Source organism: Camelus dromedarius, chromosome 24 (assembly GCF_036321535.1).
Source record: "Camelus dromedarius isolate mCamDro1 chromosome 24, mCamDro1.pat, whole genome shotgun sequence".
In the NCBI taxonomy this organism is placed as follows: Eukaryota; Metazoa; Chordata; class Mammalia; order Artiodactyla; family Camelidae; genus Camelus; species Camelus dromedarius.
The window spans coordinates 32,400,797-32,415,043 of record NC_087459.1 but is presented as its reverse complement, the minus strand read 5'-3'; the positions used below and the strand labels follow the sequence as shown (position 1 = coordinate 32,415,043).

Here is a 14,247-nt window from a genome sequence, read left to right as displayed (position 1 = left end):
TTTCTCTAATTTTCCAGGCTGGAACCTCTAGCACGATGTTACATGGAAGTGACAAGAGAGGACGTTCTTATCTTGTTCTTGACGTTAGGGGAAAGCATCACTTTCACCATTAAGTATGCCGTTACTCAGGTAAGTGTATGTATGTTTCCCTGAGTATTTTTGTCATGAAAGGATGTCTGATTTTGTCGATGACTTTTCTGCACCCGTTGGGATTACCATGTGGTTTTTGGGTTTGATTCTGTTAATATGGTATATTACATTACTTGATTTTCAGGTATTCAACACATCTTGCATCCTTGCTATAAATCTCTGTGAGTTACGGACTTGCTGGATTTGGTTTGCTAGTATATTTTTGAGCACTTTGGCGTCCATATTTATAAGAGATACTAGTCAGTGGTTTTCCTTCCGTGTGATGTCTGAATGGCTTTGCTATCAGGGTGATGTCTGCCTCGTTAGAATAAGCCGGGATGTGTTCCTTCCTCTTCTGCCTTTCGGGAGGGCTTCCGGAGAACTGGCGCACTTCTGTGTTTTGTCTGGTAGAGGCTGCGTCTGGGCCTCGGCGCTCCTTCCTGGGTAGGGTTTTAATTGCTCCTTCCTCGCTTGTTGTAGGCTTGCTCATACTTCCTGTCTTCTTGAGTCGGTTTCTGTAGTTTGTGTCTTTTTAGGAATTTGTCCCTTTCATGTAAGTTCTAATTTATGGGAGACAGCTGTTCCTATTATTCCTTTATTTTTGTTTTGCTTTTTATTTCTGTAAGGCTGGTAGTGATGTCCCTTCTTTCATTTCTCATTCTGGTAATTTGAGTCTTCTCTCTCTTTTTCTCCTGGTCAGCCTGACTAAGGGTTTGTCAATTTTGTGGATATTTCAAAGAACCAACTTTTGGTCCCATTGATTTTCTCTGTTCCTCTTCTGTTCTCTAATTCACTGATTTTTGTCCTAATATTTGTTATTTCTTTCCTTCTACTTGCTTCAGGGTTAGTTTGCTCTTCTTTTTCTAGTTTCATAAGGTAGAAGGTTAGGTTATTGATCTGAGATCTTTTTAAATGTTAACATTTATAGCTATAAGCTTCCCTCTGAGCCCTGCTTTAGTGACACCACTTAAGTTTCTGTATGTTGCATTTTCGTTTTCCTTCATCTCGAAGTAAGTTTTCTATTTTTTTTGTGTGACTTCTTTGACCCACTGGTTATTTCGAAGTGCAATGTTTAATTTCCCCATGTTTGTGAATTCCCCAAGTTATTTTGTTACTGATTTTTAATTCCATTGTGCTTGGAAAACATGCCTTGTATCACTTCAGCCCTTTCATATTTATTGAAGCTTGTTTCATGGACTCGCCCGTGGAGGCCGTCCCAGCGTGGGCTTGAGAAGAGCGCGTGTTCTGCTGCCATGTGCGGCGTGTGCGCAGCATAGACATGGCTGTTAGGTCGCTTGTTTATCGAGTTGTTCAAGCCGAGTATTTCCTTGTTGATCTTCTGTCTGTTGTTCTATCCATTATTGAAAGGAGGGGGGTAAAATCTCCATCCGTGATGGTTGAATTTTATACTTCTCCCTTCAATTATGTCAGTTTTTGCTTCAAGTGTTTTGGGGCTGTGTTGTTTGGGTGAGGGTTATAATATTTATAACTGTTACAACTTCCTAGTGGATCGACACCTCAGTCATTATGAAACGGCTTCTTTATTTCCAGTAACATTTTTGTTTTAAAGTCTGTTTAGTCTGATGTTAGCCACTCCAGCTCCTTTATGATTCTTGTTAGCACAGTGTATCTTTCCAGCCTTTTACATTCAGCCTCTTCGTCCCTTTGGGTGTAAGCTTTTTCTCCTGTAGACGGTATACAGGTGATCTTGCTGTTTTAATCTAATCTGACAACCACTTAATTTGTATTGGTTTATTCATTTTAAACTGTTGTATATATTATTCCATTGCAAAAATATGCGATAATTTACTAAAATTCCTGGAATCTGCAGATTGATGAGTGTGAATGTATTTTGCATGATGACTCTTGGGTAAGGGGCCTCTAGGAGCTTCAGAATGGGGGCTGGTAGCCAGAAAAACCAAGCAGGTGACTATAACCTTCAGCCCCGCAGTCCAACCTCTGGGGAGGGGAGAGAGGCTAGAGACTGAGTCCAGTCACCAACAGCGGATGATTTAATCAATCATGCTTACGTGATAAAGCCTTGATAAAATTCCCAAACCAGTGGGGCTCAAAGAGCATCCAAACCTCTGAATGCATGCACATGGCGGGGGGAGGCACTCCTCAGCTCCCTGGGGACAGGCTCCTGTGCTCGGGACCCTTCAAGACCTCCTCACGTGTGTTTTCATTTGGATCCTTTAAAATAAACTGCTATACTAAGTACACTGTTTTCCTGAGTTCTGCGAATCATCCCAGCAAATTACTGAACCTGGCGAGGAGGCTGTGAGAGACACTGTTTACAGCTGCCGACTGTGACAGTGCAGGTGGCCCTGGGACTGGAGCTGGTGTCTGGAGTGGGGGCTGGAGCCTGTAACCCGTGGCATCTTTCTAACTCTGGGCAGTTAGTGCCAGAATTGAATTGTTGGACACCCAGTTGGTGTCAGAGAATTGGTTGATGCATGAAAAAATAACACGTATTTGGTGTCAGAAAAACACTGCACATTTGGTGTTGGAAAAATATCACAATACAGTATAAAATCATCTCTGTAATCCAACACCTATAATTATGTAGGGGTGTGTGTGTGCGCGTGTGAAAAGGAGAGAAATAGTGAGGGGGAGGGGAGGGGCGGGAGAGGCAGGAGGGGAAAAGTTTGAGAGGATGTGATCACCCTGATTACATCTAAGAAGAGGAATGAATTCCGATCCGAGGCTAGCGGTCAAGGAGGACTTGGACATTACACGTTTCAGTGTTCACAGCAAACACGCATCAATGTATTGTATAGTTTGAAAACAGAAAAAAAGAAAAGTGAACAAACATTAGAAGCCAGGCCTAGGGCAACAGATACACCAGTATGCAACGTTTGCCTTCCGACTCACACCCTCTCCGATGGCGGCAGCCCTGGTATCTCGGTCGCATCGAGTAAGCGCTCCGGCCACGGCTGACCGCCCCGCCCCAGGGGGGGGGCCAGGCCCGGCAGGTCGCACTGGTCAGGCCCCCTGGCCTGGGAATTTCATACGGGCCAGAGCGACAGTGGGGCGGGCGAGTGTGCTGGGGGGAAGGGAGCTAGCGGGTGGCGTCTGGGTGGCCGTGGAGGCTAGGACTTGGCCACTGTAAAGCAGAGACCAGGGCAGAGAAGGTGCCAGGGGGCAGAGCAAGCTGGCTTGCTGCGTGCAGCTGCAGTGAGAGACCCCAGGGGCCACGCGAAGTGGAAGAAATCATCTCTCTGGGTGGGTAGCTCAGCTTCCCAGCCATGGAAGCCTTGGCCACAGGTGACGTCCGGTCCTTGCTGAGGCCTTCAGTCACCTCGCCGTTAGTCTGGGCTGGCCTGAGTGGGCTTGGGCTATGTGCAACTCAAGGGCCTTGAGTAAAAATACACACTTGCTGTATGAGCAACAACTGATGTGAAGAGGTTAAAAATGAGGACGCTCCCTCCGACGAACTGTGCACGGACAGCAGCGACTTTGCAGCCAGGAGTCCTGAACTCTACAAGCCCCTTTGCTCACGCAGAGCACCGGCCACCTGGGTCACCTGGGGAGAGACTGTGGCTCAGTGCAACATGACGATGCCCCGACAATCACTCTGACATCGCGTCAGAACAGTCATTTCCGTAGAGGAAAACACATTTACCTTTAAAACGCCAACATCCCAAGACCTTGATTGCACAAGTGATTTACTGAACGTGTGGCTGGCACTGCGTTGTTTATACAAGTCACCCCCTGCCCTTCCTGCTTGTGCAGTCCCTGTTTTCTTCAGGAATCAGGTGGCCTCGTGCTTTTTGGGAGGTTGGGCAGCTTCTAGGCTGCCAGGAGCAGATCTTGTTTGGTCTCTACCAGCGGTGTCAGAATAAGCATGTGAAGTGCTTTAGGGCCAGCAGAACCGTCAGGAAAGTCTGCTGGGGGCAATTCTGGTGCTTTCCTTGACCTTTGACAGGAACACAAAGAAAGGATAAGGTCATCGAGCATTGGGATGTTAGGATGTGAAGGTATGTGTGATGCTGGGGGTTGCTGCAGCCATCCTGTGACCTGAGGACAAAAGCTAACAGCCGCAGATGACAGAGCAAAGAGATGGAAACAACCTGGGTCTTTGATGATGTCACCTCCTGGGCACTGAACTAACCAGCGCTGGATCCCTCCCACCGCTGGAGAACTTCACATGTAAGATGACATGCCCTTTGCCCTACCTAAGCCGTTTAGAATCGGGTCTCCTGTTACTTGCAGCACAACACCTCCCGACTGGTAGACGCAGCTTCTTAGTACAGAGACTTGCTAAGCACAGTGAGTGCACAGGAGAACTGAGAGTCAGGTGTTAGCATGCTTCTGCTTTGGGGGAGTGGCAAAGCCCTTTTTCCAAAACAGAGATCGAAGGGACCCTCCTACCTTATCCACAAGGAAATCACGGGACTCGATCTAGTTCAAGTCCGCCCCATCAATAACACCCCTGTGCATCTCAGCCGCGAGCGATGCTGGCGACGCAGAACTTCTGGAGCTGACTGCTTGAGTCAGTGCTCCGGCAGCGGGGCCTACTCTTCCCGGAGGCGTGAACGCCCACCCCGCGCCGAGTGCTGTGCTGGGGGCAGGGAATGCAGAGAAGTGGCCAACGTGGCCCCTGCCCTGTGGGGCACTAGAGTTTGACGGTAAGAGTGGGTGCCTGCGCCGCACCTGCGGAAGGGGCAGCGGCGAACCCTGCCAGCGGGATGAAGCGCCCTCAGGGTTGGACAGCTACTGTGTGCCAGCCGCCGTATCAGTCACCTCCTGAATATCCATCCCCTCCCGTCAGTCTCCTTGTGGACTGAACTGTGTCCCCCCAAATCCAGATGTTCAGGCCCTAACCCTCCACGTGGGTATCTGGGGACGAGGCCTCTGGGGCGCGTCAGACTGAGATGAGGTCTCGAGGATGGGGCCCACGACGGGATTAGCACCCTGGAGAGCGTGCTCCCTGTCCGCCAGGGGAGCACATGGCGAGGAGGCAGATGTCGGCCAGTCAGTGAGCTCTCACCAGGACCCAGATCGGCTGGCACTTTGATTTTGGATTTCCAGCCTCCAGAAGAGTGAGAAATAAAGGTCTGCTGTTTAAGCCTTTCAGTCTCTGGTATCTTGTTCTGGTGGCCAGGGCCGACAAAGACAAGGAAACAGCCCAAAGAACTTGCTCGAGGCCACACGGCGCGTACAAAGCTGGGTTCCCACCTGCACCTCCCTGGTGCCAAGGCTCTGCTCTGAGGTTCCTCTCCTTACACGGCAGCTGGCATTTTGAGGGGGAGTTTGCTCTGCAAGTGGAGGTAAATCAGAGCAGCCGAGTGAAGGATTAGCGTTCACACTGCGCAGAAGCTGAGCTGGGAGGAACATGGCTGGGCCACCTGCTCCCACTGGGGGACCGAAGACTAAGGGGTTCAGTGACTCACACACAGGCACCTGTCAGTGGTTGACAGCAGCTCTCGGATTGGACCACACGCTGACCTGACCTAGTAGGAGTGAGCATGCACGTCACACACCACAGCCTTCCCGCCTTGCTGTGATGCCTAGAGAAACCAGCCCGTCCATCAGGCAGACGCGTGCCTTCAGCAGTGGCGTCGTGTATCCAAGACACCTGGACACCACACGGACGTCCTGACGGTAGAGAAGATAAATAACGTGGAGCGCCTCCCTCTGCCTGGAACCCTCCTCTCGCTGCTCCCCCAGCGAGCCTCAGGTCGCCCTCACTTTATACTGATTTCACACAAAGGAGTTGATGTGTGGCATACCTGGCATGTGGTCGGTGCTCAGCAGACAGCAGCTGCCCTCCTGCTCCTGAGCTCTGACTTCTACTCCTTCTGGCTGGGGCTGGTCCTTCCCTGAGCCAGTCTCCTTCTGGATGTGGAGTCGTGATGGCCAGGGTCTGTAAGAGGAAAGATAATCTGACTTGGCACAAGGGCAGGGGCTGGGAAAAGAGAACCATTCAAGGCCCAAAGGGGCGCCCTGCTTCAGAAGAGGAGGCCAGACAGTTTGGGGACCTGCATCTCTCCAGGGAACACTGCTGCAGTGGACCACGGCCTGCAACTGCTGGGGGAGAAGGGCTTTTGTTCCCACCCCCGGAGGGCCTGGAAACCATGGCCCCAGGTCCCAGGACTCTGGGGCTGGAGAGGAGGCCAGGTGGTGACTTTGGGGTTGCTCATGGCCGGGTGGAGGCACTTTAGGGGTCTTGGGTAGCAGACTGGCAAAGTGGAAATGTTCTGATCAGCGATGAGCTCATCAGGTCGAAAGCATCCAACCACACTCCTGGGCCCAGAAGAGTCCCTTTGTGATAGGAAGGAAGGGGGCAGGGCACAAGCACTGAAGGAAGGACACAGCCACTGAGGATAGGACACACTGGTTAGAGCCAGGATGGTGGAAGATGCCGCTCCCAGTGGACCTGGGGCCTCTTGTACGCTCACTGCAATACAGTAGCTGCCAAGTGACACACCCACAGGCACCGTGACAGTTCCCAGGCTGATGGTGAGAGGCCCCAAAGTGCGCGGGGCTCCAAGTCCTGGAAAATCCCCGACCCTTCCCCAAAACAGTTGGAATCATCCTCCCATTGGTTAGCATATGCAATTACCTAGCCATAAAAACTAACCACGCCCACACCTCGGGGCCCCTCCCCTCCTGAGCCACACCCCGTTCAGTCTACGGAGTGTCTATCTCCACGGCCGCCTCTCTTGCCTTCTGAGACGGCCCCCCTCCGCCTATGGAGTGTGTATCTCCCTGAATAAACCTGCTTTCAGTCTGTCATGACTCGCTCTTGAACCCTTCTTGCACGAGACAAGCCCCTGTCTCCAGCCACACCTTCGCTGTGAGTTACGTCTCAGCCCCACTTGCCGTGGGTCTGGGCAGGAACACGCCGTAACCTCCCCAGGGCGGCGTCCTTAGGGTCACGGCCGGCCACGGCCCAGGCGGCCTCTCCAGGAGCCCAGCCGTGGCTGCGAGTTTTGGGGGAAGGGCTGGTCCTCCTTCTGGAGAAAGGAAGGCTGGGGAGGGGGAGGGGTGAGGCACACACCCTGAGGAGGCGAGGAGAGGCCGGCACCTGTCCTGACAGCTGCCAGGGTCCCTTGGTGGGGGATGGCACCACTCAGGGGTGACGGGGAACCCGGGATGCCATCATTTAACCAGGAACTTGCTTGGTTTTGGCTTTGAGGATTAACCGCAGGTGACACCGGACCTCCCGGGGCCGACAGAAGCTCTTCTTGTAGGGTGTCAGCTTGGAGCGGAGCGAGCTGTCACAGACCCTCGCCCTGGGGGGTGGCGGCGACGTGCTTCTCTGGAGGACACCGCCTCCTCGGCCTCCTCACGGCCTCCCTGCTCCGCGGCTGGGCAGGCGAGGGCTGGGGGGCAGGGGATGTGCAGGGCCGGCCGAAGGCCCCAGCCTGGATCAGCCCGAGGAACAGAGGCACAGGGAGAAGATAGGTCTCTGCATTTGCGTTTTTCTTCTTTTAGAATTGGAAGGAAAAGCTTTAAGAAAATTAATTGTCAGAGAGGTTTTTATTGCAGGAAAGGGAAAGCAGGTTTGTATAACGACCTGACATGCCACAGAGGCTGGGAAAAACCAAGGCACAAGGCACCCAGTAATGAGGCAGGACTTTCTACTTCTGCCCCTGGAATTTTGAGAAGTTGGTCCTAAGGTCGAGGAAAATGTAGAGACTGACTCACAGGTACAACATTCAACTGGGGGAGACGTCACCCCCGCCTTGCAGTCTGTTTCCTGTGCCAGGCACGTTGCCAAGCCTGACTGCTCAAGAACTCTTTGAGAAGGGCGGTATCACCACCACCATCAGCACCATCATCGTTGAGAAAATCAACCCTGGGAGACGCGCAAAGTCACGCAATTACTATGGGAGGCAGGATTTGGACCTCCTCTTAATCACTGCTATACGGCTCCTAGGATTGCCTTTTAAAAAAAAAGTTTATCTTCTAAATGACTGAAATATCACATTAACACACAAGCCTGAGACAGAAGTGAAAGAAAGCTCCAAGATGGCACTCTGGGTAAAAAGAGAAGAGTCGGCTGTTTCGTGAGAGACGAGCTCCCCATCACAGGTGCTGTTCAAGCACCATCAGCCAGCGATCCTTCACCCTGCGGTGAGGCCCATTAGCGAACAAGCAGAGCTCGGACACCGTCTTTGTTGCCCTCCACAGAAGAATAAACAGACACACAGGGATCATTCGATGTTTGAGGAAAGTCTCCACGGGAAAGGAAGAGATCAAAAGAGACAAACTGATGCCAGGAACCTGCAGGAGGCAGACAATGCACAGAATAGGAGAAAACTGAAAAAAACACCATCCGAGAATTAAAATCCATGAAGAGATTAGATGTTGCAGCATAGTTGGGTGCTTTGACAAGGGAACAATCAAAGAACAAGAAAGAGTTCTTAGTGATTAAAGTAGCAGAAGTTGATAATCAATAGAAAGTCTTGAAGCTAGATGTGAGGATATCTACCCAAAAGTTAATAAAAAGTTTAAAGAGAAGAAAGATAAGAAAAGGGGGGGGGGATGGGAAGTAAGTTCAATTTAGAAGGTCTAATATCCAATAAATAGAAATCTTAGAAAGAGATGACAGAAGTTATGCTTCTTTTCTTGTATATCTTTTGGGGATATGATACCAGTTATGGGATGAAATTATCAGAGAAAATAGTATTAGAAGATTCTCCAAACGTAAAAACGAGAGTCTTCAGGTTTGAAGGGCCTTTGGGTGCTCAGTGTCGGTACAATCAATGGAGAAGAACCTTCTCAGGCTGTCATTCTGAAATTTTAGGGCGCCAGGGAGTAAGAGAACCTTGAGAGAGACCCTCAAGGCTTCCTGGGAGAAAATGTCAGGTCACATGCAAAGGACCAGGAGTAAGTTTGGCTCCAGATCTTTCAGGAGTAACACTGGAAGCTGGGAGGCAATGAGGTGATGCCTTCACATTTCTGATGGAAAATACTTCTAAACCTAGGATTCTGTACCGACCCAAACTACTACTTGTGAAAAGAGAACGATGTTATTTTCAGAAAAGTGAAGACTCTATAAACATTAAGCTCCCGTGCACCTTTTCTAAGAAGCTACTGGAGGATGTGCTCCAGTAAAATGAGGGGATAAAACAATAAAGAGGGAGGTACAGAGGCCAGGAGACAGAGCAGCAAGGACAGTTCCAAGATGAGAGGGATGCAGCAAGAAGGAGCTGGCCACGATTACGGTGGGATCACAGCGGGACCACTAGAGGGGAGAGTGCCCAGGGAAAACGTTGAATGGTTATCTGACGTATTTGGTAATTTAAGAAATAATATTATTAGGGAAATGATGGGTCTGAGAGTCAGAAAAAAATTGAGGTCAGAGATGTTAAAAAAAACTCAGCAAACAAACAAACAAAAAAGAGAGACAATACTAACTTTGGGAAAAACCAAAGAGATAAGAAAGGAAACATAATCACAACATACAACTTGCCTCAACATGGACAGTATTTACGCAGTCATGATAATGTAACACATAAAACTGACCTAAATGTGCGGAGAGAATGGAGGGAGGGAAGTTCATGGAGTGGGTACTAGTAAAATGGAGCTAAATTATCATCTACCTAATGGTATGCCAATAAATAATGTCTTCAAGCTGACATATCAATAAACAGCAATGTAAGTACAGTATTTAGAAATGAAGAGGTAGAGTTAGCAGTGGCTGCCTCTGGGGGTCGGGACTGGGGACGGTGCCGGCCAAGTCGGAAATGGATGTTTTTCATTACAATCCTACTTTACTTTTTAACTCTGTATGCGTGACATATGTATTATCCTGTTAAAAAAATAAAAATAACATACACCAATAGTTGGATATGTATTATCCTGTTAAAAAAATAAAAATAACATACACCAATAGTTGGAAATCTGGACAACGCATTTAAGTATAAAGAACCGATCGGCGGGAGGCTATAGCTCAAGTGGCAGAGCGCACGCTTAGCACACACAACGTCCTGGGTTCAATCCCCACTACCTCCTCTAGAGATAAATAAATAAGCAAACCTAATTACCTCCCCCACTGAAAAAAAAAAAAAAACAACCAACCAACCAGTTACCTCCATCCCGTGCACATGTGCTGTATTCTATCTTCGGTTAATGCTAGTGAGACAGCTCAGCCCTTTGTAAACCAGAAGCGCTGACTGTGTGCTGGGCACTTTACAGATGCCATCTTGCCTAAACTTCACAGGAGCTTGATAAAGTAGGTTTTATTATTCCCATTTTAGGATGAGGAGGTCAGACGAGAGAGTTAATAATGGGGGGAGATCCCACAGCCACTAAGTGGCAGAGCAGGGATTCCAACTCAACCCTCACTGACTCATCTAATCTTAATTGAACTAGCAATCATCACAGCTAACACTTAACTTATTAAGCACAGCATCCAATCTAACCAACCAGATACCCTGCTTCCTAGCTCCATATCTTCCTCTTTTTTGCTTTATTCCCTCATTTTGCTGGAGCATGTCCTCTAACAGCTGTCGAGGAAAAGGCAGGTGCTACAGGCAGACACTGTGCTAAATGCTCCATGTGGACCATCTCAGTTAACACAACAAGCCTATGAGGTGGAAACTATGACTACCCCCATTTTATAGAAGAGGAAACAGGACGAGAGCGGTCCGGCTGCCTGCCACCTGTCTGCCTCAGCTCCGCTTCCTCCTGCCCACCCTCCCCTGCCAAGCAGAGCTCAGCACAGGGCCTTACTCATAGTAGGTGTGCAATATATATTTGTTGGGTGAATAAATGAAAATCAGATGCTGATTAAAATAAACCACGAGGCTGCTATCACTCCAAGTCAGAGACTGCCAAGCCCTTTGGAAACGAGCTGTCTTTGTGGGACACACGCCTCTTCCCTCCGAGAGCCTCCCCGGCATAGAAGCTCTGGAATGAGAGGGGGGTCAATGGTCAGTGAGATAAATGCGTCTCTGGTTAATTGATCTGCCTGGGTGATTGCAGTGAGAGGCTTGAGATGGAGGGTTTAATTATTCCAATGAAAGCTCCATTTAATTGAAAGGACTTCTGGCAAAAAAAAGGGGAAAAAGATGATTGCACAGGATGATCTACTGCCTGCGAGGAAGGGCTGAGGAGACCCTGGGATGCGCCAGCGCTCAGCCGTCTCCGAGAGCTCTGTGGAAGAGAACCGCCGGTCCTTCCTCGGCAGTCTCTTTCATTCCTCCAAAAAGGGCTCTTAGAGAAGCAGCTAGAAAACCCCCCTGCACAGTTCTTCCCTGGCAGCCCAGCCGACTGTCCAACCTCTGTCTCAGCTCATCCAACAGAAATATCGAGATGGTAATATTCCGCGTGAATGAACACGGGGAGAGCAGTCAGCAGGGCATCACTGATACATATTTTGAAAGCAGCAATTATCATTTTAAACGCGCGGTGGAGTGGCAGACACGGCCAGGTGCTGACCCAACACCCCTTCTCCCTCACTTAGCAGCAGAACCCCAGTTTTGTCTGCAGTGTTACTGTGCCCATCTCTGAATGCCGCATTTCCAGCCTCCCTTGCAGCTAGAAGTGTGCCTGTGTGACACAGTTCTGGCCAGCGAGTTTCTGGGCGAGGCATCTAGGAAGGCACCGTAGAGGGGGCATCAGATGAGAGGCGCCCTTTACTTGTCCCGTTCTTCCTACCTGGAATGTGGATGCAATGCTTGGAAGCAGAGCAGCTACCTTGTGAGCACAAAGACAAAGGCTACACTCTCGGTAAGGCTGCACGGGGCACTATAAGGACGCTGGGTCGCAGCGAATCTTCGCGGTCCTGGGTCCGAGAAGAATAAAGTCCCTCGCATGCATAAAACTTTGATTCTGTTTCTATTTCTTGTAGCCAAAAATTATCCTAGCAGATATACATGCCAAATAAGAGCTACGCCTCCCGAGAAAATCACACGGATCCCAGCCACAGACTTCCGAGACCTCCAGTCGGAGCGATTCCTCATCTGTTGGTTGCTGCTGCTTTTTTCTAGATACAAAGCCAGAGTGAGCAAGCAGTCAGCCAGGACTGAGTACAGCCCGCGAACAAAGTCCCGCGGGGGCAGAAACAAACGGCGCGATTCCAGGAGGCGCACAGGAGGTGGGCAATCCCCGGCCTGCCGCGCTACGTCCTGCCTCGGATCCTCGGCGCTGCCCCTCTCCCTTCAGCCCACCCCTGGTCACGGCTCCAGCCTCTGCCACATCCACCGGAGCCTGTCTCTTCTCTTTAGCCCTCATTATCCCATATGCACCCCCGACCCCATCTCGAGTGACAGCCAAACTTCCCAGTCATCATCCCAGGAACGTCCTGCCCTCAGCGCAGGGCACTGCCCACCATCCCCGGGCATCTCCTCGGGCACCAGGCCACCTGCAGTACTTCTCGAGGTGCTCCCTCCATCCCCTGCAGGTGGCCTGGGCAAAGGGCCAGTGGCTTCCCTGGGATGAAAATGTCTCACCCTGACAGCTTTCAGCAGAGGAGGAAGCGGCAGCAGGCAGTCAGGATTTGGGTGGGCAGGGGCGCGGCACGCTTACTGAACCCAGGAACCAAGCACAAGGCGAACGCTCCCCCTCCCCAGCCCCTGCCGCAAGTCCACGCTTCCAGCTTGCACCCCCCAGGGCAGGGAGCCTAGGGAGGGCAGACCCCTCCTGCATTGCCAACAGATACTGCTTTCCTCCCCGCCCTCTGCAGCTCTCGCGTCCCCGCCACTACTGCAGGGGAGCTTCGTGAAAAGCACAGCTAGGAACGACAGATTTCAATCGTTCTGAAATGTGTATCAATTTATCACACTGGCTCTTTATATGAGCATTTGCTCCGTCTGGATTCCAGAGCCATGCACACAGCAGACTGACAGCTCCGATGGTCTCTGTGAACCGTGGCCGGACCCCCTCTGCCAAACCCAAATCCCGGAGTGCAGCCGCCCTCTCTCCTCTCGGGAACTGCCGCCTTGCTGTGGCCAGCCCTGACGGTAACGAAATACTCTTTTCCCTGCAGTTGCCTTCGGAGCCTGGTCAGCAAGCCCGCCTTCACTCCAGGGGATGTCAAGTCACCGAGCCCACAGCTCGTTCAAATTCTGGACCCCTCTGTGCTTTCAGGGAGAGACCCTTGGCTTCATCTGTGGGCTTGATAAATTCTCCACCTTTGACATATTCCTCACCATCTTGGTTATCGTTTTATTACCTGGCTTCAGTATCTGGGTGGGGAGAACTTGGAGGGTCCCCGGTCCCTGTCTGAGATCTCCAGGTTGGTCTGAAGACTCAGGTCACAGCCATGCCACCTAACGTGTGGTGGGTTTTCAATACATGTTTGCTGAGTTGACTGCTCTGACTATCTGAGGCTTTATGATGCAAACATTCCATTGGTGCAGAACTGTTTTCAGGAGTCACTCAGTCTGGAGGGACTGAGCGAGCGCCAGCGGTGTGACCAGCCCGGGCCGGCCGCTCTGTGTGCCGCGCCCCGCCCTGGGCAGCGCGGCCGCCCGTTCACGCCGCCAGCAGGCTGTGCACGGACCCCCGTGCTTTCCACCCTGGTTTGTCCTTACTTCTGTGTCTGCTGCAAGTTCCTTGAGAGGAGGACTGTCACTCTCACTTGTGAATCTCCAGCCGATGCCTGGCACACGGGGACCTCCCCGTACACCTGCTGAACGCGGCCACCGTCTCCTTCCAGAGTCCAGCCTGGAGACAGACGCGGTTCCATCACGCAGAAGCAGCCCCGAAGCGGGACACAGAGTGTATGTTTTGGTGCAGAAACCCTGGAGAAGTTAAATTCTGGCACAGGAGAGGTGGGCACAGGAGACCGCAAGTTCCCTCTGGTGTGGGGTCTGAGGGAGGCAGTTTGGAAGGGACAGAACAGGACACGGGGAAGGCACAGCCCTAAACGCGAGCACTTACAAGCAGCGTCCACTCCTGGGAGCCTCTGGGGACGGCGTGTGAGTGCGGGGTGAGCCCAGCGGCCCTGAGAATCTTCTAAGTGGAAAGGTTGGGTCCTTGCATTTTGAAGGAAAGGTCACCAGCGTCATCAAATAAGAGCGCACTCGGGAAGCGGCCGAGAACGACAATTGGAAGGGTCTGTGGGAGCCACGTGCAGACTTACATCTTCCGTCTCGCTTGGCTGGCACCGGCATCCCACAGGAGCCTGAGACAAGGTTACACGGTGGGCTGCGCGGC

The 14,247-nt window shown here is 51.2% G+C and overlaps 1 protein-coding gene across 4 annotated transcripts in view; it reads right to left on the bottom strand.

The window, feature by feature from the left end:
* CARD11 (caspase recruitment domain family member 11) overlaps window positions 1–14,247 on the bottom strand; it is a 95,525-nt gene that overhangs the window by 32,113 nt on the left and 49,165 nt on the right. For all 4 annotated transcript variants that reach the window (XM_064478734.1, XM_064478732.1, XM_064478733.1 and 1 more), the window contains exon 2: window positions 5,865–5,998. In XM_064478734.1, the coding sequence (XP_064334804.1) occupies window positions 5,865–5,871 (7 nt within the window). In that variant the 5' untranslated portion in view covers window positions 5,872–5,998. The remainder of the gene's footprint in view (window positions 1–5,864; window positions 5,999–14,247) is intronic.